Below are 25,999 nucleotides of genomic sequence, written 5' to 3'. Positions count from 1 at the left end.
TAGCATTAACTGTTGCTTGAGAAATTTAGTCCAGAATTCCTCATCATTTGATGGTAAGGATAGTTTTCTCATTTCACTTGTGAAAGTGATGTTTTTAATTTTTAGATTATGTCTCCTTGTCCTCGACTTTAACCAGAAGAAGTAGTTTCTCTGTATCTATTTTGTTCACCTTGATGCCATGAAAGCTTTGAATAGTGTTCAGCTTTGACAATAAAGAAAGAATTACATTTGTATATTGCCTTTCACAACTACTAGATGTGCTTCATAGCCAGCCAAGTACTTTTGAAGTATAATCATTTTTATAATACAGGAAATATGGCAATAAGTTTGCACTCAGCTGATTTTTTTGTGAGGGTGACTAAAGGATAAATGTTGCTAAAGAGACTGGGGACAATGTCCCTGGACCTCTGCAAGATAATAACCTGAGATATTTCATAAGTAACTGAGAAAGTTCACAGGGCTTTGGTTTAATATCGTATTTGAATTTCAGCTCCTCTCTCACTCAGGTTTTAGCACTGATTTTTGGGCTCAAGTCCTGGAATGTTTGTTCAACCTGGAACTTTCCAGGCTCTAGTTAGAATGCTTCAAAGTGGGCCACAACTGACCCAAATGTAAGGTGCAGACACATGTGATTCGGTCAATTGTAACAGGTTAAACAACAAACAACAATATGATATGAAAGCAGAAATTGCTGGAGAAACACAGCCGTTCCGGTAGCATCAGTGAAAAGAAAGTAGAGTTATGGTTTCAAGTCCAATGATCCTTCTTCAGAATTGATGGTAAATAGGAAAAGGTGGGATTTATGCTGAGACACAGGGTGTGTGTTCATGCCTCTAGGATAACGGTTAAGTCCAATTATACTAATGAGACTGATATCAGTGATGGCTGCTGACAGGGGGAAATGAAATATGTACACATGGAATTGTGACCAAGCCTATACAGTTATGGGAACACTCCTTCCTATCCAGTTATGTATATAGTTATAGAGGTTGTTGTTCATTGTTATGAGGAGAAATTCACCTGAGTCTGCAACCTCAGTAAGATCCTACCACAATGACCAGATAATCTGTTTTGTGATATTGATTGAGAGACAAATATCGACCAGAACACAAAGGATGATTCACTTGTGACTTGGAGTTCAGGACTGAACAATTTATACCTATATAGTGCCTTCAGTGCTTTATAGAAGCATTGTAAAATGAAAGTATGACATCCAAACACAAAAGATATGTTAGGTGACTAAAAGCTTAGGTATATTTTAAAACATGTATTAAAGCAGGTAGATCAGATAGAGAGTTGAAGATATTCAGGGAGACGATTCTCAAGTTAGTGGCCTAGACAGCTAGAGGCATAGCCATCAGTAGTTAGACATGAAAATGCATGAGAGGCCAGATTTAGAGGAGCACCAATATCCCAGAGGGTTGTAGGACTGGAGGAGATTATAGATAGGGAAGGGCAAGGCCTCAACAAGAAAAACAAGGATGAGAATTTTCAAATTGAGATATTGCTTGACTGAGGTCAGCCAACACAGAGATGATTTGATTTTGATTTTGATTTTATTATAGTCCCATGTACCAAAGTACAGTGAAAAGTTTTGTTTTGCAAGCAGTACAGGCAGATCATAGCAAACAAGGACGTACAGATCATAGGCTGCTCAGACAGAGCAAAGCATACAGGGTATGGCTGCACAGCAGGTGCACAAAGCAAAATCAAAATAGCGAGATCAACATTATTTGAACTTAGAGAGGTCCATTCAGCAGTCTAATAACAGCAGGGAGGAAGCTGTTCTTGAACCTGTTGGTGCATGTGTTCAGGCTTCTGTATCTCCCGTCTGGTGGAAGGGGTTGGAATATGGATCTTGATATGAGTTAAGATATAGGCAGCAGACTTGAAGAAGGAGGAACTTGGAGAAATTTGATCTGGTGAACAAGGGACAATAATACAGATGGTAGGCGCAGCTGATGTATACTGTCAATTACGATTTTGGAAGTGCAGCTTTAAATGAATCGGAAGGCTATTTCTGGGAACACACAAACACAAGCATGTGCAATTAGGAACAGAATGGGGCAGATGAATTGGGAGCACTACAAATAAGCCATCAAAGATGGCCTTACCTTAATTTGATTTGATTTATCTGATGCAATGTGTAGTTTATGACAAAATACAATAAGAAATGTTGTATGGTGTCACCACTTTCCAGCGCCATCTTAAAATAGAGAAATACAAACCAAAACATAGAATATAACAGCAGAAAAATAAAGAAATAAGGTTCAACTTTACAGTCCTTCTTGTCAAGTGCTCAGCCATGGATGAGGAGCCATAGCTGTGATTGACGTAGTGAAAGGAAAAGCAAACCTGCATAGAATTGTGAAGCTAAAGGGGTGATGGTGAATAAGAGTTTTTTTTGAAGAGAGAGATTAAGGAAGGAGAGTGAATACAGAAATAACTTTATCAATTGAGATGAAGGTTGAAAGCAGGAACAATGAGAAGTGACTTAAAGCAGAGGCAGAAGAATGCCAATGTTTGTTGTGCATCCTTTATTGACCTTTATCCAAGTGGTTTCCACAGCTTTTTCAGAGGGCAGTTAAGGAGAGTCAAATTACTGTGAGTGTGGAGACACCTGTCAATGGGACCGGGTGTGAACGACAGGATTCCCTCTCTGAAAGGTATTAGCAAACAAAAATTATTGATTGTTTCATGGTCATCGTCACTGCGAATCATTTTAAATTCTATATGCATTGAATGAATCCAAATTGCCCAGCTGCCATAGTGGGATTTGAATCATCTCCCGAAGACATTACCTTTGACTTCTGGGTGACTATACCAGTGATATTACCATTATATTACCATCTCTTGTTGATAGCATTTTCAGGGTACCTGGATCAGTAAGATGCTTGAAGAGGACTGGGGGAAGTGGATCTAGATGTCATTTAGGACCGAGATGAGGAGAACATTTTTCTTCAGCAAGTGATAAATCTTTGGAATTCCGTATCCGAGAGAACTACAGAAACTTTCCTATTGAGTATATCTAAAGTAATGTTTGATAATATTTTGATTATCAGTAGTGAAATAGGTTATGGGGATAGTGTAGATAAAAGGTCATGAAATGCTTGATCAGCCATGATCTTATTAAATGCTGGAGCAGGTTTGATGGGCTGAATGGCCTACTCCTGCTCCTATATTCCTATTTCATGGTCAGAGCCACACTTCCACAGCGATCGCCTGGACAAATGGTGAGAGGTCTAACCAATCTGGGTGGCTTCGTTTAGTGGCAAGGTGTCATCAACCCTCAATCAAATTTCCATCAAAACACCATGACGTTTATGCAATCCTGCATAATGATTTCATAGATAGTGAGGGTCTTGATCTCAGATGAAGGAACATTCTGGAAGGTGGTTTTGGGAGAAGTGATCTACTGGCAGAGCTAACCCTGGGGAGGGGTGAAATGGATGTGAAGGAGATTGACAGGATTAGCCATGGCTGGTTTCCAGGGGTTCAGTGGGTTCTTTGGAGGGTGCCGAGAGAAAGACGGCAGATTTATTTAAAAGGGATAAGCACATGATTCTGGTGGGAATGTTGGAATAGATTTGACAGGGCAATATATCTAATTTCCTTGCCAATGAAACAAGGTATGATGACAAGATTAGAAAGCTCATAAACAGGGAAGTAGGAGAAATGGGTTCAGACGTGACTGTGACTGGATACAGAGAAAACTCCAGTTACACACAGCCAATTAAAAATATTGGGAGACCTAAACTCCAATCTAGACTAGAAACCCCATTTTCGAACCTAATCAAACAAAAAAAATACACATTTAGCTTCTTCTAATCTTCCCGAGCCACTGTCTGATGGACGGCCTTCAGATCCATCACACTGCAGCAAACCCTGGATGGTGTAATGCAAAAAATCTGCACAGAAATCACACCCTCTTTTAGTGGTAGTCTGGTAAATAAAGAACTTAAATGCCTAAAAGCTTCTTTGAAAAGTCACGGATAAAGGCAGCTATAGAACATAGAACAGTACAGCACAGAACAGGCCCTTCAGCCCACAATGTTGTGCCGACCATTGATCCTCATGTATGCACCCTCAAATTTCTATAGAACATAGAACAGTACAGTATGTAAGGATGAGATGGAGAAGGGTGGATAAGTTGTGGTTAAGGGGACAGGAAAGTTAGGTGAGGGGATAGGATACATAAGAGAATAATGGGTGTGGTAATTGGCAAGAATTTAGGGCAGCAGGAGGATAGGATGGTGGAGGGGTAGGAGTCTACATACAGATGAATGAGAGATGAGTGGAGTGGGCATTGGGTGCAGGGTGGCCAGTGAGTACAGTGGCTGTAGGATAGGGTGTTAGCAGGGGTGTTAGGTGGGTCAGGAGGAATTGTCAGGTCAGAGGTGAGTCACATTGAACAGAGTGTCAGGCTGGGTCAGGGGATGGTGTTGGTTTGGTTCTGCGGGTAGAACAAGTGTAGCCAACAGTGTGGGGATAGCCTGAAATCAGGGTAAGGCACAGGGCTGAGGAGAATTTTGTGTAACAGTTCCTGGTTAACAATCCAGAGAAGCACCTCAAAACTCAAGTCTCAGTTTAAGATATTATTATTGGAGGGTCCCAGAGAACATTCAGACTTTCTGGACAATTCTCAAAGAGTCTTTGTGTTGGGACTCCCAGTCCAGTTAGAAAACTCGGACTATTCAGAGACTGGGCTAGAATGTTGTAGACGGGAAACATTCAGTGCAACTACAGAGTTAATATCAAAAGTTGCATTGTGAGTAAAGTTGATTTGGGTGAGGCAGAGGCACCATTGGGCATCCAAAGAATTGTCCAAGTTCAGAAGTGAACGTGACAGTTGAGCAAAGACTGGAAATTATTTGACTGGCAGTGTTTAAGAGAACGTATGAATGAAAGTTCTTCTGTGGGAATGGAGACCAAGGAGATGTGCAGAATGTTTGAAGCCACAAGAGAACTGCAGCTAAATTTGGTGTCAACTCAATTCCAAAATGTGTGTATCTGGTTTCAGCTTGTAGTTGAACTTTCAAACCCACTCAAACCAGCAGACCAGTCACAGGCCCAGCAGTGAATTGCCATGAGGAGGGGTTGTCACCTGTTCAAAGTTACTTTAAAATGTAAGGTCAGAAGTCACACATAGTTATAGTCTATTCGATTTATTTCAAATTACAAACTTTCAGAATGCAGCACCTTTGTCAGGTGAAGTGAAGAGAAGCATGCAGGCACAGAATTTACAGGCAGAGAGATAAACAAAGCTAGTGCGAGCGGAGTGTTGACAGGCTGAATAACAATCCTATGCAGGTGATCAAAAGTGCCAGACAGTGTGAGTAAAGTGACAACAGCTGAATAGCAAGTGAAGGGAAGACCTATAATCTGATTAATCAAGGCAGAGAGATGATTACAAAATATTAAAAATAAGGTGGAGTTGGAGACAAACCAAATGGCTGGAATAACATGAGTTGCATGCCAAGGGTCTAACCTAATAAACAACAAGTACCTGTTAATTAAGGTGGAGAGATCATTACAGGTTACCAAGTGATTATATCAAATCAGAGCAGTGAGGAAGGTTTTGCAAATACAGAACAGTCTGGTGGGGTTACATATAGCGCGACATAAACCCAAGGATAAGGCCATCTTCATGGGTCCGGAACTTGGCTATTAGTTTCTGCTCGGTGTATCTCAGAGACCACCTTGGAGGACACTTACCCGAAGAGAGGTGGCTGAATGCCCTTGACAGTTGAAGTGCTCCCCCACTGAGAGGGAACTTTCCTAACAATCCGATGATTGTCACACGGTGTCCATACATCTGTTGTCATAGCATCTGCATGGTCTCACCAATATACCGTGCCTCAGGGCACCCTTGCCTGCAGCGTATGAGGTAGACAACATTGGCCGAGTCACATGAATATCTGCTGTGTATGTGGTGGGTGCGATGTTCGCTTCCATGCCGATGATCTGGCATGTCTTGCGAAGCTTGCCGTGGCGAGGTTGTGTGGGGTTAGGTGGGGCAGAGGTGCATTAGTGCATCACTTTAAAATGTAAACTGCAGACCAGTGGATCAGGGACACATGAGCTAAGCTTTACAAATTACAGTCCAAAAACTTAGTTTTAATATCAAGGGAAGTCCAGAAATTTGGAAGCTAAATTTGAAAAGGACACAGCCCTCACTGAGGAAAGCAAGAAGTTGGCGTGCTTGGAAATGGGCCTTGCTGTTTTATCAAGCAGTTAACCTGTATATATTACAAAATGAAAGGGCACAGATCCCTTAGATGTATTCAGTAGTGTAGTTGCAGGATTATTGTAAATATGCCAGAGCTTCCCTTTTAGTTGCTAACATTTCGTACCTTTCGATAAAGGTGATTACATCAATACAGTATTCAGTTATTATCCTACTTAGCGCACCCACACTCCATTTCCTATTTTGAAAATTAAATTTTCAAGTGTTTACACACAGGTCCCTAATTTGTGAAGATGTTCGACATTATTATTGCATGTTACTAGCAGCAGAATTTAAATGGATGGATTAGCTGTTGTTTATGTACTCGTGCATGTACCAGAGCTTGTTTGAGGGCTGAAATGATGCAGGCAGATGATAAGTGAGTGAGTACTTAGGGATCAAGCAAACAGCTCTAATCGGGGCCCCTGACACTGTGTGCAAAGTGTCCTTACAGCAGCCTTTCAATGTCAGTTGCCAATGGTCCCTGCAGTGCAGATCTGTGCTTCCTAAGCATATTGTGAGTGAATCTGAGACGTAACGTGATGATCACGAGGGTTTGGCAAATATTGGATGCTAATCTCTACACAAGAGGGGTGTGCGTGTCTGGTGACTGTGGAGCATGCCCTGAGTTGTTGTTTCACCATGAACAACATAGAGGCTGCTTCCATTCAGAATGGGCTGAAATTTCCAAGTACCTGCTCTGACTTTTCTGTTGTGAACTCCTAATCTCGAACTTGCCAGTGCGTTTGGTAAATCAGGCAGTTGAATATTAATGAGGTAAGTTGTGGCATCAATCATGTGTTTAACAAGCTGAATCCCCCTTAATTGGTAACTTGCTGTTCCCTAGCAAGAAACTCACCTTGACGCTTGGCAGATGCATAAAAAGATGTGGATTGCTCCCCTCATTGAGATAGTCTGGTGTAATTCTACTACAAATCTCATTGTGACCCACATCTCGCAGGTCCCTGTAAGATTCTGCCTATTAATTTTAAGTTGATGCTGAGGTTGAAAGTTGTCCCTTTAAATTATATTGATACTCTGGGATGGAAGAGATTTGTTTTTTGAAGCTCCATACAAATGCATATTTATTCATGCTCTTTACTCTTTTTATTCTTTCTTCCTTTGATAGAGAAATTGTCTAACAAAGTCTCTTTTCGGTTATGAAGTGTATGTAGTATTTAAATTAGCTACATTTTGTTTATGCCGTTTCAAATCCAGAATTATAAATTTGCAGAATGTTAGTTTGTGGAATGCCTTGTGGTAATGCGTAGCCATCAACAATTTCTTTCAAGCCTTTGTTTATTTTGTCCACCAGAATAATTGTATAAGTTTGATGGTTTTGCCTCTTTGCACCCCCTTTTACACACCTGCTGTCTATAAATATACAGCAATACTCTGAGTAGACATCATACACGGGCGCACTAACATAAAGGCTGAGTGCTGACACAGATTCCTTCATAGATCCAATTACAGCATCCTCTTCTCAAAGGTTAATTAAACCCAGTGCATTAATTAGCTATGAGTAGAAGGATGACAAGGTGATACAACCACCCCAATCTCTACTCATTACCATGTCTGAATCTGGTGTTAAATCCACATAAAATTATTTTTAAATTTTCTTCTTGCATGGAAATTGAGAGCACCAACATGACACTAACGGCGTGCAATTTTTTTCCCCCCCACAGTTGAAAAAGCTGACAGAGCCAAAGCTCTTTGTTCTGCAGCACTGCCTGCGAAGGTCACAGTAAATAAAATCATAACTTGTTATGCAGGTCCACACAGCTTGCTCACTGAATAATCTCCTCACCTGTCTCAAAGACAAGGGAAAAAATAGTTGCAAATTCTTTCAAGAATAGTGCCTTTTTTTGACTTTTTGCAAGCTAGTTTCAGACAGTGTGTCAATTGCATTTTGCCAAACCTCGCTGTGATGCAGGCAGGTGGACAGTCCATCAAGCTCAACATTACTTTTCCAGATGGCTTAAAACCTTCAATTAAGAAGTACTTAAAGAGTCATGACCACTTAGGATGAACAGCATTTCAATTTCATTGCTCTACTTCATTTGCTTTTGGTCACTGAAGCAATAGTTTGGTTTTAAGTATTGGTAGCTTTATAATTCATTGTGATTCAGAGACATCTGGAGGTCAATTGCGAGTCACTTTATAAATGGTGTGTCAAGATTTATGAATGAGTTGATCTTGTTTACCTGTTTAACCATAGGTAAGAGGAAGAGGGTGACTTTTTTTAAAAGAACTTACAATACATTCTGGTAAAGAATATTATAAATGACTATCTTTAGAATGGATGTGCCCTTATGAGTCTTGTCTTCAGTTTTATTATAAGAAATGGACAGTAACATAACTATGGACATTTTGTTTCTGTTGTATATTTACTGTTTGTTAGGGCCATGGTCAATATTGTAAAAGGTAAAGTCGTCATAGTCTTTCCAGACCACAGAGGTGTGCACTTATTAGAGAGAGATGACTGGTGATGGTTTAACCTGAAGGTCAGTTGAGGGAGAGATTGAGAAGGAGAATCCTTCACAGTAACCTTGGCCAATGTGGGACTCAAGCTGTTAGCGTCGCTACTTGGCAAATGAGTCCCCCAGCTAATTGAGCACCCACCCTAAAAGTACTGTTTAAATGCATTTTAGCAAGTTAGAAACAAAAGTGAATGAAAACAGAGTACAACAAAAGTATTTTAATTAAAATATGGAAAGAGAAAGAAGGATTGTTTAGCTAACGTTGCTGATAGAAATTTATGCCCTAGAATGTCTTGCTAGTGTGGCATTGACTGAACATCAATAATGTAAGTCATTGTGGGCTTCAAGATTCAGTACTTAGCAATGATTCGAAATCACTGCACAGTTTCTTTATTAGGAGCCATGCTAAAATAACATGCACATTTTACAGAAACAATTTAACCGATACACCAAAAATAGTGCACCCATCTCGTATTAATGTCTGAGTGTGCCCATTATCTGGCAATAAACTAGAACTGTTGGGAATGATCATTGGGCACAGAAAAGACAGGGTGAAGTGGGAAAGGTCACAGCAGAATACAAAGATAGTCCTGTTCTTTAAGGCCAACAACATCTTAATTAGCACACACATCACAAGAGACAGTAAATCTTCCAAAGTGTAAATTTGTGTATGAATGAGAACCGAAGAAGCAGCTATCGTGATGACAGGCAATTTTTCTCGTTCACTATACAGCCTTCCTGGCAAAGATGAATAATAATTGTCTCTGCAAGACACCATGTTATCTAACGCGATACAACAAGGAGCTGTCCATGGTAAAGATTCCTAGCAGGACCTCGGCAAAGTATCTTGAAAAGAAATTTAACAAGACTGAAAAATATATTTCGTAAGTATATATTCTAATATTATGAACATTTTTGCTATCTTTAGAAAGTAAGGCAGCAATTTCTGATCTCAGCCATAGCCTGAAAATGTGACCATGTTTTCATTTATAATCAGGGTCTTTTCTTCATCAAGGTGGGCTCTCTCATTTGCCTACAAAACTTGTGCAATAGATTGCCACTGGTCAAACTACATTTCCATCAAAGCTTTCTCTTCTTCATACAGATATAATTTTTGCAACTAGTTAATATTCTGTTAATGATCCACCAGTCATTTCATTCTCTTTATTTCCCAGTGTCATCCTGTTCTTTCCTCTGTGCCAGTTGACAATATTCCCATTTTATCAAGCTCATAATTAGACAACTGTTTGCTCAGTTGGCTGGATGTCTAGTGAGTGATGCCAACAGTTTGAGTTTAATTCTTGAATTGGTTAGTGTTTCCATGAAGGGCTCTCCTTCCCAATCTCAGCCCTGTATCTGAGGTGTGGTGGCCTCTAGTTAAACCATCAACAGTAGTCTGTGTCTAATGAAAGAGCAGGACTGTAATCAGACAATGAAGTAAACACAATCAGATGCCCATCCAGACCACTTTACTTTCTAACATGTTTGGTTGCTTCTCTTTTTTTCAATCTTTATCTTGCTTTAGAATGCTGTACCCTGTTAGCCTTCCCTACATTGTGAAGTAATCTTAAAGCAAAGATTACAAGATTTTCTTTTTCTCAGAGAGGTCATTGCAGTGGAAAGTTCGCTTCCTCAAAAGTTAGTAATAGCTGGGTCATCATATTTAGTCAAAGCTGTGTTAGTTAGATTTGTGATAAACAAGGGAGCCGAAGGTTTTGGGGTACAGACAAGAAAGTGGAATTGAGACTGAATCCAGATCAGCGATGATCTTATTAAACAGTGGATCAAGTTCAAAGAGACAATGCTCCCTCATTCTCCTAAGTCCTTTTTTCCTGTGTTTCTGTGTTAATGCCCAACCAGGAAGTGGGCTGAATTCATAGTGAAGGAAAGCACTTATTTACATTCCTGCTTCTCTATTTTGCCAACGTGTATGTTATTAGCCTTCTTGTGTTACCTGACTTCACCACTGCATTTGAAATAGCTTGTTTTAGTTTTATATTGCAGTTTTAGAACAAAAAACACTCAGATGCATCACAAAAAAGAAATATACTCAATTTAGATTTGTACTTTTATTCATCCCTGTTTAAATCTTAATGTTCAACTAAATTAAACTCCTTTGCATTTTAGAGATAATGGGAACTGCAGATGCTGGAGAATCCAAGATAATAAAATGTGAGGCTGGATGAACACAGCAGGCCAAGCAGCATCTCAGGAGCACAAAACCTGACGTTTCGGGCCTAGACCCTTCATCAGAGAGGGGGATGGGGTGAGGGTTCTGGAATAAATAGGGAGAGAGGGGGAGGCGGACCGAAGATGGAGAGAAAAGAAGATAGGTGGAGAGAGTATAGGTGGGGAGGTAGGGAGGGGATAGGTCATCCACTGTACCCGGTGTGGCTTCCTCTACATTGGGGAAACCAAGCGGAGGCCTGGGGACCGCTTTGCAGAACACCTCCGCTCAGTTCGCAACAAACAACTGCACTTCCCAGTCGCAAACCATTTCCACTCCCCCTCCCATTCTTTAGATGACATGTCCATCATGGGCCTCCTGCAGTGCCACAATGATGCCACCCGAAGGTTGCAGGAACAGCAACTCATATTCCGCCTGGGAACCCTGCAGCCTAATGGTATCAATGTGGACTTCACCAGTTTCAAAATCTCCCCTTCCCCCACCGCATCCCTAAACCAGCCCAGTTCGTCCCCTCCCCCCACTGCACCACACAACCAGCCCAGCTCTTCCCCTCCACCCACTGCATCCCAAAACCAGTCCAACCTGTCTCTGCCTCCCTAACCTGTTCTTCCTCTCACCCATCCCTTCCTCCCACCCCAAGCTGCACCCCCATCTACCTACTAACCTCATCCCACCTCCTTGACCTGTCCGTCTTCCCTGGACTGACCTATCCCCTCCCTACCTCCCCACCTATACTCTCTCCACCTATCTTCTTTTCTCTCCATCTTCGGTCCGCCTCCCCCTCTCTCCCTATTTATTCCAGAACCCTCACCCCATCCCCCTCTCTGATGAAGGGTCTAGGCCCGAAACGTCAGGTTTTGTGCTCCTGAGATGCTGCTTGGCCTGCTGTGTTCATCCAGCCTCACATTTTATTATCCTGTGCGTTTTACTTTTTTTTGTCCAATGGGTAGTTATTTTGAGTTAAGCTCTGGTCCTCCTGTTTCTATAAATTATTCAACTAGAAGCCAAGTGAATTTTATTCTGTGTTTACTTTATTTCTAGTTGTTACAGATTAATTGTTCCAGGCGCTGAAATTATTCAAAATTTTTCATTTAGGTCAGATAGTTCATCAGGTGTTCAAATCAACCATTTATTTCTAGCACACTCGTACATTTCAGGCATTTCACCATTTTGCTGTCAATTACTACAGTTTATTATCCTACAGAATTCTGTGGATGCTGAAATGAAAAAGAATCAGAGAATAAAGGTGGCAGGACTTGAGCGATTCCTGCAAAGTACAAAGCAGTCAATCAAATTGAGAGACTTACACTGGCACATTTTGGACCAAGTACCAACAAAATAGATTGACATCCCGGTGTTGCAAGTGGTGGAAACACAATGAAAATAGAGAGTAACCTCTTTGTGTTGGTACTTTGTGTTGAATTTTGGCAGCGCTTTGATTTATTTTTAGTACACAGACATTTTTGTCTCTTCACCTCTCTCAATTTCTGGCTGTCACAAGAGGTTCTCCTCGGTTTTGTTAAAGCAATTGCTTTAAGTCTGTCTGCAATTTCTTCTTTCAAGGACAGGTCAGCAGTGTCACTGGGAATAATAGACTGACAGCTTTTCATTTACATCAACAAATTAAAATTAAAATATGGTCAACTATATTTTGAATAATCTCATTTTACATTTTGCAAGACAAGCCAGGAATATGCTGGAATAATCTGAAAGTAACAGTGGCATGGATAAGGGCTTCAGCAGAAAATGAATCAAGACAAGGTGAAGTCAAACAATTTTATGAAGGTGAAAATTGGTTTTCTGAATGGGAACATGAATATGAAGTCAGATATTCATCGGAGGGCCAAATGTGACACTAAGATTGCAAATTGACTGGCTTAATCTCAGATAAATGCCAAAGAGCAGGATGGAGTCAGCAGCTAGGAAGTAGAGTTTGGAAAGGAACCAAAAATGACAAATTCAGTTTTAGCAATATTTAATTGAAGGAAATTCCTGCCCATCCCAGTATTGGATGTTGGATACACAGTTTGACAAATTAGCAACAGCGGAGGAGACAAAAGGGGTGGTGGTGAAATAAAGCTGGGTGTCTTCAGTGTACACACAACCATTAATGCTATGACTTCAGGTGATATCACCAGCAGGTCAGAAATAGGAAGTAGCCAAGAATAGGTGCTTTGTTCAAAATGTAAATCAGCATTTTCTTAAGGAATCAAAACTTCCACATGTTGTTCTGTCTAATTTCTGTTTGCTGTGAGGAGCTAACTTATTGACCTATGCGGTCCTTTTAAGATTGAGAAGTGACATAGTGCTGATTGTTGGGCTAGGTTTACAGGAAATAATGGTTACATGTATAAAATAAGAACATAAATCCATCTGATATTTAGTGCAGTAAATCTAAGGAACACAAGCACATTACAGTCACATTTTCAGTTTCAAACCCACCTTTAAATATTTATGTTCTTCTTTTCCAATTGTGTATAAATTTCCATGTTAGAGTAAGAAATACAATAATACATATCACTCAGATCACTTCTAGGGTATTAACCATTTGGCTGCAATCCAGGATATGAGGTGGGCATTTTATCCCATTCATTTCGGTTCTGATTTTTATACCTACAATTAGGGAAATAATCATAAATGATTAAATTAATTTTAATACTACTTTTCAGCCATTCACTTACAGAACAGTATTTGGGTATGCAAAGAGGTTCAACTGCAGTACATATTTTAAAAATTTTGGCTACAAGTCAAATCTTCCTTCCAGAACAGACTAGGGATACAGTCGGGAATAAATTAACCTTTTTCTTCTGAAGTTGTTAATTTGCTTCCTGCTGATTCCTTTTGTGTTCCTACAAAATAAATTTATGAAATGCTTTCTTTCACCATTTAAAATGGATTGAGATGCATAAACAATGCCAGTATTTCAAAGTACAGTGTTTTAATTGTCATGACAGCTCCAATGCATGGATGTGCAACTCCAATCAAGCCTGCAGACACTGTGCAAGCTGATTGTCTGTTGGGAGTATGCACTAGAAAACGTTTCTGCTTACGATGGCCTCAGGTCGCATTGAACACTGTAGGCAGTGCTCCAATTTTGAAGTACTTATGCTGTCAAGCACTGAAGACTGGAGAAATGACTGTCTAAGCGTAAGAGTAAGGTAACCATGTCTTATCAGATCATGGCATTGCTCTCTCATTAGAGAGAGATGCCTGGTAGTGTTCAACCTGCGGTTCACTACACCACAGGGAAAGAGCAAGGTTGAGAAGAAGAGTCCTTCATAGTAACCTCAGCCCAGTGCAGAAATTGAACCCATGCTGTTGCCATCACATTGCATTATGAACCAGCTGTCCAACTAACTGACCCCTGAGCTTCCTGTGTACTTGGGTACTGTGGCTTGCTATAATCATGTATAATCTAAGTTCATCTTAGGTAACATGATGACTATCAGCAGAAACCATTTTTACTCGTCACATGAAACAGGCACCATGTATATAATTAAATACATTTCATGATGAGATAAACCTCCCCCTAACCTAGCTATCTTTAGAGCTTCATCAGTTCTATCTTTGATTTAAATGAACTTTAGACCAGTGAGCCATCTAGTCTGTGGCATGACACACTCAAGTCTGTCATCCCATGTCTAGATTGCATTGGACCAACATCTTAGGCGAAACCAGAGATCATTTCAACCACTGCTGACTCAGTCCTTTCAGAGATAAGAAGAGTACTATGTGGGAGGCAACAGAATTGTGCGTGAACTAGGAATACCAAAAGCAGCCAAATGACTAGAAGTTGGGATAAATCCAGTTTTGTTCATGTACTAAAATATAAATATGCAGTTTCTAGGAGACAAGCATCACATGGATTTTGCAAAAATCTTTGATTACTGAGGAATTGAGCAAAAGAAATAAGCTTAATGGTTTTAAAAGCACTACTGCTGGCAAGTAACTTTGAAATGTGTAGTGGTAAAATCTGGAATCATAGAAGGATAAAAATCCCACTCCAAAATTTGTTTGGTTCAGTTTATAGCTAAAGTATCAAAACATCCCAGTTTGACGATTCAATGAACTGTTGGAAGAGGTAGCTAGCTTAGGGGATAGAAATGTTATAATACTGACTCGATATTAATGTTGCAAATCAAATAATTTACAAAAGAAAATGCATAGATGGAAATACCCTCAAGACACAGTTGATCAGGGTGGGGAATTCATTTTGTCTGCTGTTTGACTTTAAATTCTAACTGACTGATTTATATCACAAATAGCAAAAGGAGTATGTTTGCTCTCATAGTAAATAATGCCAAAACAAGTTATTTTAGGTGTTGATGATAGTCTGTAATTAACAAATGGCAAACTAATGAATTATACAGTGTTCTATTCATACAATAATTCAAATTATGATTCTTGTGTTAGTTTGTTACAATATAAATAAATCTCCCTGATTAGAATCACATTTTATACATAACTGATCATTATAAATTTGCTTCATGATTACCAAGGGTAATGCCTATTAAATCAAATTCTGTTTTTATTATTTGAAATTCCAGGCTTTTCCCAGATTTTGGGAGTTCACAATTCATGTAAAAATCTGTGATCTTGATAACAAAGATGTTGGCAAGGCATCATAGACAATAAGATTCAGAATGATTTGATCATTACAATGCAGTAGATGGATAGAACCAGCAACAGAGAGCTTTCCATTGGTCTTTTCAGTCTGATTATGAGCCATTTTAAATTCTGTCAACTCCCAGCAGCATGCAATTAAAGTAGTTGCAACTGAACTGTAATCTTAGCTAAAAATTAGCCTCCCAGTCGCTTAAAGAAATATGAGTTAATTGTAATTTCAATGCATCTGAGAAACACAAATATATTTGGTCTGAATAAATGGAATTGTATTACATAGACACTGACAGAGGGCATTTCAGAGTCAGATTCTTTGGACGTGTACACTTGTGCTACACTGGCTAACGTTGGCTTTGTGATTTCATTTGGCACAGGGCCATATCTGAAAGGTGAAGTAAAATATTGGGCTGCAAATAGGAGCAACTTTATTTTCATGAATTATCCTGACAAAAATAAATGAACTCCTACCCGCATACACCTGAATATGCTCCAAGAGGCATATTAACACTCACATTTATACATTTAAATGCACACTTATGTACTCACACAAAGTTTTACAAACATTTCATTTGCTTTTTTATGGGTTTTTTTGTTGCAGGGAGAATATTTTAGTACTGGATGTATTCTTTGAAGCATTGAACTATGAAACTATTGAACAGAAGAAAGCATATGAAGTAGCAGGCTTACTTGGTGAGTGATTGAATTTAATGAGCTGCATTGAGTGTCCATTAGTGCTTACTGAAAAGGTGCAATTGGCCTTCCTTAGCCAGCAAGAACTATCTTCTATCTCTTTAGCAAGCTAAAAGTACAATTTCTGCGCAAAATATTGTTCATTTCCCAGGGCATCAGAACAACTTCTGATGTCCTAATATTAGAAAGTAATAACAGACCATACATAATAAGAGAGTGCAAGGATTAAGATGCACAAACAATTTAGGACCATGCCTCAATCTGACTCAAGATCAATATAAATAAATATTGCATGGTAGTGAGTTTCTCACTGTTGATAATTAATTAAATCTTTCAAAGCAGGAAATTTAGGTGGAAGTTGTTACTGTCCAAGTTAAGGAAGTGGCCCTAGATGTAATCGATGCATTGGTGGTCATCTTTCAAAATTCTATAGCTGCCTGAATAGTTCCTATGGATTGGATGGTGGCTAATGTAACCCCACTATTTTTAAAAAAAGTGAGAAAATATTTGACTGGTTATTGACTGGTTAGCCTGACATCAGAGATGGGGAAAATGCTATGGTCCCTTATAAATGAGTTAATAGCAGAACATTTGGAAAACAGTAGCAAGATCAGACAGGGTCAGCATGGATTTACAAGAAGAAATCGCACTTGACAAATCCACTTGATATTTTTGCGGATGTGAGTAATCGAGTTAGTAATGAGGAGCCAGCAAATGTGGCTTACTTGGATGTTCAGAAGGCTTTCAGTAAGGTACCACATTATAGATTTTCATGTAAAATTTATGCGCTTGGAATTTGAAGTAAGCTACTGACATGGATAGAGAACTGGTCAGCGGACAGGAAACAAAGAATAGGAATAAATGGGTCTTTTTCTGAGTGTCAGACAGTGACTGGTGGGGTATTGTGGGGAATCAGTGCTTGGACCGCAGCTAATCACAATATATATCAATGATATAGATGAGGGAATAAAATCAAATGTCTCCAAGTTTGCAAATGTCACAAAGATGAGTGAGAGGAAGGAGCTGTTTACAGGGTGTAAAGGTGTTTCAGTGTGATTTGGCTAAGTTGAGTAAATGGGCAAATGGATGGCAGATGAAATATGACATGAATAAATGTGAGGTTTGTGAATAAATGTGAGGTTTATCCACTTTGGTCACAAAACCAGAAAAGCATATTAATATCAGAGTGATGATGGACTGGGAAAGAGGGAGTGCAATTAGACCTTGTATTCTTGTACACCAGTCACTGAAAGTAAGCATGCAGGAAACAGTGAAGAAGACAAATGGTATGTTGGCCTTCACAGCAAGTGGATTCGAGTATGGGGGCTGGAATGTCTTGCTGTAATTGTACAAGGCCTTGGTGAGACTACACATGGAGTATTATGCACAGTTTTGTCCCCTTATCTGAGGAAGGGCATTCTGACTGTGGAGGGAGTGCACCAAAGGTTTACCAGACTGATTTTGAGGATGGTAGGATTGCCGCCTGGAAAGATACTGGAACTAAGAATGATGAGGGGAGAGGTCATAAAAAGCCGTGAAGTTCTAACAGGACTAGATGGAATAAATGCAGGAAGCATGTTCTCAATGACTGGGGAATTTAGAATCAGGGATACAATTTAAGAGGACCAAGATGAGGAGAAATTTCTGCACCAGAGAGTGATAAGCCTGGTTGAGGTTAAGACATTGAGTGTTTTTAAGAAGGAGTTAACTACAATTCCTAGAGCTAAAAGGATCAAAGGGAATAGGGAGAAAATGGGAATGTGGTGCTGTGTTGGACGATTAGCCATGATTTTGTTGAATAGCACAGCAGGCTCAAAGGGCCAATTGGTTAACACCTATTTCAATATCCACCCATTGCTGCTGCTGCATTGACCTAATTTGCATGTGTCAAAGGGAGACATGTTGGCATAACAACCACAAGTTTCACATGTTTTTGATGCTGGTGTTCTTCAGGTATGTTGTACAGCGATAGATAAGGCGAAGCAAATTGAATAATTCATGTGAATTTGAGGACTCATTCACATAGCAGTGGGTGGGGATTATGAATAGAGATTTTTGCATGTGGCATATTGTTTGAAAGTTTTTTTTTTAATCATTCTGCCTACACAACATAAACCAACACCTCACTGCTTCTCCCAGGATGAGACCAGTGCAAGTCCTTTAGATCTTTTGATCCATGACCCAGAGACAGGAGCTTCTGGACCATGGATGCCATTTCCTTTGAGTGTACTCTTGAATGCCAACATAATAATGGAGAAAGAGCCCTACAGAATGCAGCAAGGAAAATTCAAAAACTATTTATTGCAAGACACATTACAGCCCATGTTATCACGGAGGTCTTCTGAAAAGCCACCACATTTTGCTTTCCTCCATTTTCTGTTCAGCTGGATGTTAAAGATTTGAGATAACATATAAGAGAGTATGAAATCCCCAGTGCACTATCCAGGATTAATGTCACTGGAATAAACTACCATATAATTTATCTTATGATTTGTCTTTTTTTGAGGTCTTGTTGTCTGCCAATTGGTTATAGCATTTGTTTTGAGGCATTGTGAAGATGTGAAAAGGCCTGACATAAATATGTGCTTTTTTTGTGCCTATTGGTCAGAGACTCCATTGAGGTCCCCATTGCATTTTTAAGGGTGTGCAAAATTACCAAAAACAATCTGATCTCAGCTCATCTGAACCCAAACAAGAAATGCAAAACAAATTGAGTATCTTTTGACAAGGATCAAGTTGTCAGAGATTACACATAAACAAAAACTGAAAGAACTGCAGATGCTGTAAATCAGGAACAAAAACAGAGGTAGCTAGAAAAGCTCAGCAGGTCTGGCATTGTCTGTGAAGAAAAAAAAAGTCAGAGTTAATTTTTCGGGTCCAGTGACTCTTCCTAAAATCAGAATTAATATTTCGGGTCTGGTGACCCTTCCTCAGAACTCCATTCTGAGGATGTGTCACCAGACACGAAACGTTAACTCTGGAGTTTTGCTTCACAGATGCTGCTACACCTGCTGAGCTTTTCCAGCAATCTCTGTTTTTGTTATCACATGTAAACAGCTTAGTGCATAAACAGAAATTGCTGGAGAAACTCAACAGGTCTGGCAGCATCTGCGGAGAGAAAACAGGGTTAATGTTCCCACAGAAGGGTTAGCGAACCCGAAGAATTGACCCTGTTTTCTCTCCACAGATGCTGCCAGACCTGCTGAGTTTCTCCAGCAATTTCTGTTTCTGTTTTTTTTTATTTATGTAAATTGCTTGGTAGTTTATCTTAAAGGTTGGTGTAATTTGACAGCTCAACCTCAAAGATAACTCTTTCTCCCATTATTGTCGCTACAGTTTTAAATATTTCACCTGTCTTAAAATATCCCTGTTTATAACTGCATAATTTTTGAAAGCTTTAAGCATGTATTATTAGTAAAGGGCAGAATAAAGGTTGTTTGGCTCAAGAATATGCATTTGATATGCCTCTGATGTCAATTGTTACAAATTCCTTCCAATATGTGACAATAATTCTCCAACAAATAACACGGTCAATGATTCTGTATTCATAGGATCCTGGGTAATGATTGAAAGAATCAACTCTTCTCTCTGAGAAAGTTCAAACTGACCTTTAACTTTCTTCATATGGGAAAACAAAGAGCTGTCAAGAATCTGCCACTCATTTTGCTGCCATCTCAACCTCTCGATTCAAGTTTTGTTGAAGGCAATTCTCTTATTTCCTCCTAGACGCACAGGGAATTTAATTATCCCCTGATATGCAGTGCAGCTGCTTTTAAGGAGTATTCAGACAGACTTTAATGTGGAATTAAATCTGCGAGGTTTCAGCAATGTGTAAAATGCTGATGAGCTAGTGCAGAGCAAGGACTTTCATGTACTTTCTTAATGTCAATCCATCCCCCTAATTTAAATTCATTCAGAAAAAGCTTTCTTAGAGAATTTAGTCTGCAACAGATGCTCCCAGTGGTGCAGAAACCCATTGAAAGTAGCCGTGGTTAAAGGGCTGCAGCTAACCATGAAAAGGAAAGCTGTAGTGGCAATAGATAAATGGAATAATCGATCGCAGTGCCACAAACAAGATATATGAGCAATGTTGTTTGTTTCAATATTGAAGACTCAGATGTGCAGAAAATGTACAAAAAAGACAAACCTATAGATAAAACAACCAAGAACTGCGGGTGCTGAAAATCTGAAACAAAAACAGAAATTGCTGGAGAAACTCAACAGGATAGGCAGCTTTTGTGTAGAGAAAGCAGAACCAATATTCTGAGTAAAGGGTCACTGGACCCAAAGAATTGACTTAGCTTTCCCTCTACAGATGCTGCCAGAGCTGCTGCGTTTCTCAAGAGGAAACACATTATCTGGCAATGAAGATCATCTAATAGTAAATGTATAATTAAGAGCTACATCGATTGTAAATGCATCATAAAGACTTACAGACACTCTGGCCCTTAACACTTGCCTGGAAGATAAAAAGACATATAATGGCCTCTCAGAAAAAGGAATAAGCTTGCCCATCCCTCATACATTAACGCTGAAAAGTTCACTAAGGATGGTAGAAACCTCAGATTTAAAGGCATGCTGCCCAATACCATTACATAGAACATAGAACATAGAACATAGAACATAGAACATAGAACATAGAACATAGAACATAGAACATAGAACAATACAGCGCAGTACAGGCCCTTCGGCCCTCGAGTTGCGCCGACCTGTGAAACCAAACTGAAGCCCATCTAACCTACACTATTCCATTATTATCCATATGTTTATCCAATGACCATTTAAATGTCCTTAAACTTGGCAAGTCTACTACTGTTGCAGACAGGACATTCTACGCCCTTACTACTCTCTGAGTAAAGAACCTACCTCTGACATCTGTCCTATATCTATCACCCCTCAATTTAAAGCTATGCCCCCTCGTGCTAGCTATCTCCATCCGAGGAAAAAGGATCTCACTGTCCACCCTATCTAATCCTCTGATCATCTTGTATGTCTCCATTAGGTCACCTCTGAACCTTCTTCTCTCTAACGAAAACAGCCTCAAGTCCCTCAGCCTTTCCTCATAAGACTTTCCCTCCATACCAGGCAACATCCTGGTAAATCTCCTCTACACCCTTTTCGATGCTTCCACATCCTTCCTACAATGCGGTGACCAGAACTGTGTGCAATACTCCAAGTGCAGCAGCACCAGAGTTTTGTACAGCTGCCACATGACCACATGGCTCCGAAACTCAATCCCTCTACCAATAAAACCTAACACACCGTACGCCTTCTTAACAACCCTATCAACCTGGGTGGCAACTTTCAGGGATCTATGCACATGGACACAGAGATATTCATCCATACTCATCCACACTACCGAGAATCTTACTATTAGCCCAATACTCTGTATTCCTGTTACTCCTTCCAAAGTGAATCACCTCACACTTTTCCAAATTGAACTCCATTTGCCACCTCTCAGCCCATCTCTGCAGCTTATCTATGTCCCTCTGTAACCTGCAAAATCCTTCTGCATGATCCACAACTCCACTGACTTTCGTGTCATCTGCAAATAACTAACACATCCTTCTCTGCCCTCATCCAGGTCATTTGTAAAAATGACAAACGGCAGTGGCACCGATACAGATCCTTGCAGTACACCTCTTCACTGTACTAAAATTACCTCTGCTATTGTGGGAATGGTTTCTCAGTGGGAACAACATTGGCTCCATGTCATAAACAGTGCTGCAAAATCAAATCACAGAGATTTTATAAATGGCAGTTTGTTTGCTCAGATATCTTGAAATTGCTTTTTGGGACAGTGGCCAATTTAGACATGATTCTTTTATTTAATTGTTGAAAACAGACACATGCACTACGTCTCAATCATGCAGAAGCCATTAGCTGTCATGTTGTTCACTCATGTGAATAATTACGGACATAATTGTCTCTCGCTCAGAAATCAGCTTATTTGGTTTTACCTCCATTTTACGGTGCGCAGCAGAGAAACTTTTAGGTGAAATTGAGCTTGTCTCAATAAGCTGCAAACTTATTCTTACATGTCTGAGGGTTCTAGTCTGAGTTTGGTTAATCTATGATTGCAATCATTGTCCTGTTATTTTATCAAGGAGATCCAATATATACTTTGAGAAAAGGATTAAATCACATAGATTTTGCAAAATAAGCAGGAGAGCCAAGATAGCAGAACATATTATCTGGCTACGGGGATTGTCTTCCTAATTTAATTGATTTAGCTAATCTTTCCCACAATAACCTTATTACCCATTAACAACATTATTAACCTTACGACCCATTAATAGCATGTCATCTTGTGAATGATATTGTACAATTGTTGAAATTACAGCTGAAAATCCTGGTATTACTAATTTTCCTATCATTATTAATATAAACCAAACGAATATTAATGATACATTAATGACAATTTGACTTGTACAATGTGTTCATCATTTTGTTTTCCAAGTTGTGGTTTTAAGTCAATGCTGACCCAGAGTGGACCTTGAATTAAAACAGGCAATGCAGTTCACAAACTACAAAGGTCTCTCATGACTTCAGGTCATGACTGAAAGCATCAATGTGCTAATGTTCATCTGCATTTGGCACATCATCACTAGGGGTCAAAAGCATGTTTTATTTCTCTGCTGGTTTACCGCTCTTCAGCATCTTTGTTGTGAGTAACATCATTTAACAATAAAACTATGTAAACAGACTGCAAGATTAGAACCATTTCAGCAAGAAGTGAGATAGAAATATTGGGTTAAACCCTCCTGCATCCCCCATTCCCCAACCATTAGGTCCAAACCCCTGGGCATATTTAAGGGTGGATGGGCTTGTAATATAAACTGAATAGTCTGCTTCATGACATCCCCCATATTGGGGAGAATAATAGCTATTTTTAATCGACATGTTCACGTATGCTATGATGCATGTCTAAGATAGCTGGAACTTGCACCAAGACCTCCAGGACTAGAGGTGGGGACACTACAACTGTACTGCAAAACCCTCTAATTTATTAAAGATATTTGTCCAATCAACCTGTTCAGATTTGTCTGGGGTGTGTGGGTCTCAAACCTTGCTTGCCTAATCCAGAAGTAAGGACACTGCCAGTGTGCCACAAGACCCCATCTTATTGGGAGGGAGAGTTGAATGGAAGGTATCAGGCAGCCTCACCCACCCATAGTCCTATTAATGGCTTTAAGTGACCAGTTAATGGCCACTTCAGGGCAGGGAAGGCAGAAACCAGGCAGTAGTCTTCACCTGGCAGACTTTTGTGAGGCAGCTTGCAAGAGTACATGTTTTAGGGACCTCTGTGCTAATTAGCATTAGGCCCAAGATCAAACCAATTTTAAGCCGCCCCTGTCCTCTAAGACATGGCCGCTTTCACTGCATCCGCTCCTTCACCGAAGTTTGCCAGAGAGGCTTGTCCAATACGCCTGGATCTACTTGAAGCCAAGGATCAAAAGCACTTCTTCTTGGGGCAATCACTGTAGTCCCAGCAGTGGCCACTATTCAATTTCTGACACTTTGGGGAAGAGAGAGAGCTGCAGTCAATCAGCAGTTATAAGTGTGGGACCTCCTCCAAGCTAGGGACAGGACCCTGACACTAACCCAATTAAGGCTGCCCCAGCTGATTGGTGTGATGCCAATGGACTTTTCAGTCATGGTGGGGCAGTATGGAAGGTAATCTACCCCCTCCAGTAAAATCAAGGTCATTATGTTTAAATAAAACCTTCTGTGTTAAAATACTGTTCTTTTCCTGAAGATGTAGAACACTGGCTAAGGTGCCATTCCACTCAAGCTATCAGCCCTCCAGAATCTCACTCAATTTTGAATGCTACTGTAGTTGCTAGCCATCGAAATACAGAGAGTATTACAGCTCAATCTAATCCTTGCTTCACTTTGGCAATTGCACTTCTGAACTTTCCAATTGGGTCACTTGGCAGTGGGGATGTTGACTTGTTTTCCCTTCCAGGAGTCTGAAACATATTGTTTCTCCCTTCAGATCAGGGACGCAATGTGGAACATTCCACATCTGGATGGCTCAGTACTAATTGGATAAGGAATTGATCAGTTAGGCCAACTAGGATGGGAACTGGTCTTCCCTTATAATTTTTACAGACCAGTGTTTTCTCTTCACAGGTGACATCGGAGGTCAGATGGGACTGTTTATTGGTGCTAGCATTTTAACAATTTTAGAACTCTTTGATTACTTGTATGAGGTAAGAATCTTACAGTATGTTTTGACACAGTTTGTTTAAAGCTGAATCATATCAGCATTTATTTATTTTAATTGCTCTGTTTTTAAAAAAAACATAGTGAGGTGATACACAGAGTGCAAAAGATTCATACATCAATTAAAAAGTAATGGCTAGGCTAATTCTCATAGTAACTTGTTAATCATTTGAAGATTGCCTTAGTATATAATTGCAACTAATTACAAGTAACACTTAAAAAGTGGATATTTAAAATTATTGCTAACATTCCTACTCTGCCTCCAGATATCATTTATGTTTGTGCTTTCTATATGATCAAGCAGTTACAAACAATGCACTATTCATGTAGCACAAAGATATCCTCTGTTTTTAAAGTGAAACCAGAAATTTAGGAATAAATGACAAATGCAATTTTGCTGCAGGCAGGGAGTGAAGGAAATCCACTTTTTAAGTGCTACTTGTAATTAGTTGCAATTATATACTAAGGCGATCTTCAAATGATTAACAAGTTACTATGAGAATTAGCCTAGCCATTACTTATTGATGTATGAATCTTTTGCACTCTGTATATCACCTCATTTTTTAAACAGATCAATTAAAATAAATAAGTGCTGATATCTGATTGCCTTATTGGAAAATTAGGCTACGATCAATGGTCAGTATTATTTGAACGAAAAGAAACCAAGACCTAAAAAGAAAAAAGAATGTTGTCACAACCACTGGGGTAGCATCCTGGAAATCAAGCCCCACTATCCACAGATTTGAAAAAGTTTAGGCAAACAATCCAAAGTTAGCATTTACACGATTAAAGATATCAAGTTGTAAGAAAACACAGTCCAGGTTTCTGCATTTAATAATAATATATTTTATTATGAACTAATAATCTTGAATGGCAAGTAGAAAAAATCCATTGTTAATTTATAACTCTACAACTGAAATAACCCCCTCAAAAAACAGACAAAAACATAAAGACTTGAATCTGAAAGATGGAAAAAGTAACAAAGTCAGGGAAACACAGATTGACATCTCCAGTCTGGATCATAGGATTTGAATCATTTTAGTTCTCTTCAATTCAATTCTTGTTTAGTCCTTTGCTATTGACACAAGATGATTTTCACATCGATGCCTGCTTTTATTCCTGGTTGAGAATCTCTCCTTTTTTCTGTTTATAAAACTATTATATTCCTCTTTCAATAGGGATTTACAAAGAAAAGTAAATGGAAGGCAGCTAGCTGGAGACTGTGTGGTACGTCCACGAGAGAGAGAGAGAGAAAGAAACTGTACTTTGATGCTGCCTCTTTGCAGGCTAGGTTGTTATCAGTTGCACTGTTCCACACAAATCCTAGTTGGCTGCTCAGGAACCAACCAGAACATTGTTGTCAAGCAGTTTTTCCTTAGTTCAGAATCTATTGGCCATGTGGTGCCTGCTTCTGCCTCTCACTGTTCTAGGGAAAAGCATACCATTGTATATAATTCACAATGTGCTCCAATAAACATTTTTTTTAGAAAGCAGAAACCATCTCTTTGCACAGTGTCCTTGGTCCAAAGCCATATCTTCCTTTTGTTTAAGTCCAGACCAAAC

The 25,999-nt window shown here is 39.5% G+C and overlaps 1 protein-coding gene across 10 annotated transcripts in view; it reads left to right on the top strand.

Annotated features, from left to right (window-relative positions):
* LOC125466230 (acid-sensing ion channel 2-like) overlaps positions 1-25,999 on the top strand; it is a 1,220,788-nt gene that overhangs the window by 1,138,942 nt on the left and 55,847 nt on the right. For 6 of the 10 annotated variants that reach the window (XR_009442831.1, XR_009442830.1, XR_009442829.1 and 3 more), the window contains 3 exons: positions 9,440-9,590; positions 16,116-16,207; positions 24,344-24,423. Coding sequence is in view for 6 of the 10 variants with exons in the window: in XM_048560489.2 (XP_048416446.1) it covers positions 9,440-9,590; positions 16,116-16,207; positions 24,344-24,423 (323 nt within the window). In the remaining 4 variants the exon portion in view is untranslated. Of the gene's footprint in view, positions 1-9,439; positions 9,591-16,115; positions 16,208-24,343; positions 24,424-25,999 lie in introns of those variants that run through there. The other 4 variants (XR_007250410.2, XM_048560491.2, XM_048560493.2 and 1 more) reach the window with 3 other exon arrangements.

This window comes from Stegostoma tigrinum, chromosome 31 (genome assembly GCF_030684315.1).
Source record: "Stegostoma tigrinum isolate sSteTig4 chromosome 31, sSteTig4.hap1, whole genome shotgun sequence".
NCBI lineage: Eukaryota > Metazoa > Chordata > Chondrichthyes > Orectolobiformes > Stegostomatidae > Stegostoma > Stegostoma tigrinum.
Note: the sequence above shows the minus strand (reverse complement) of the source record. Positions and strands in the feature narration are given on the sequence as shown.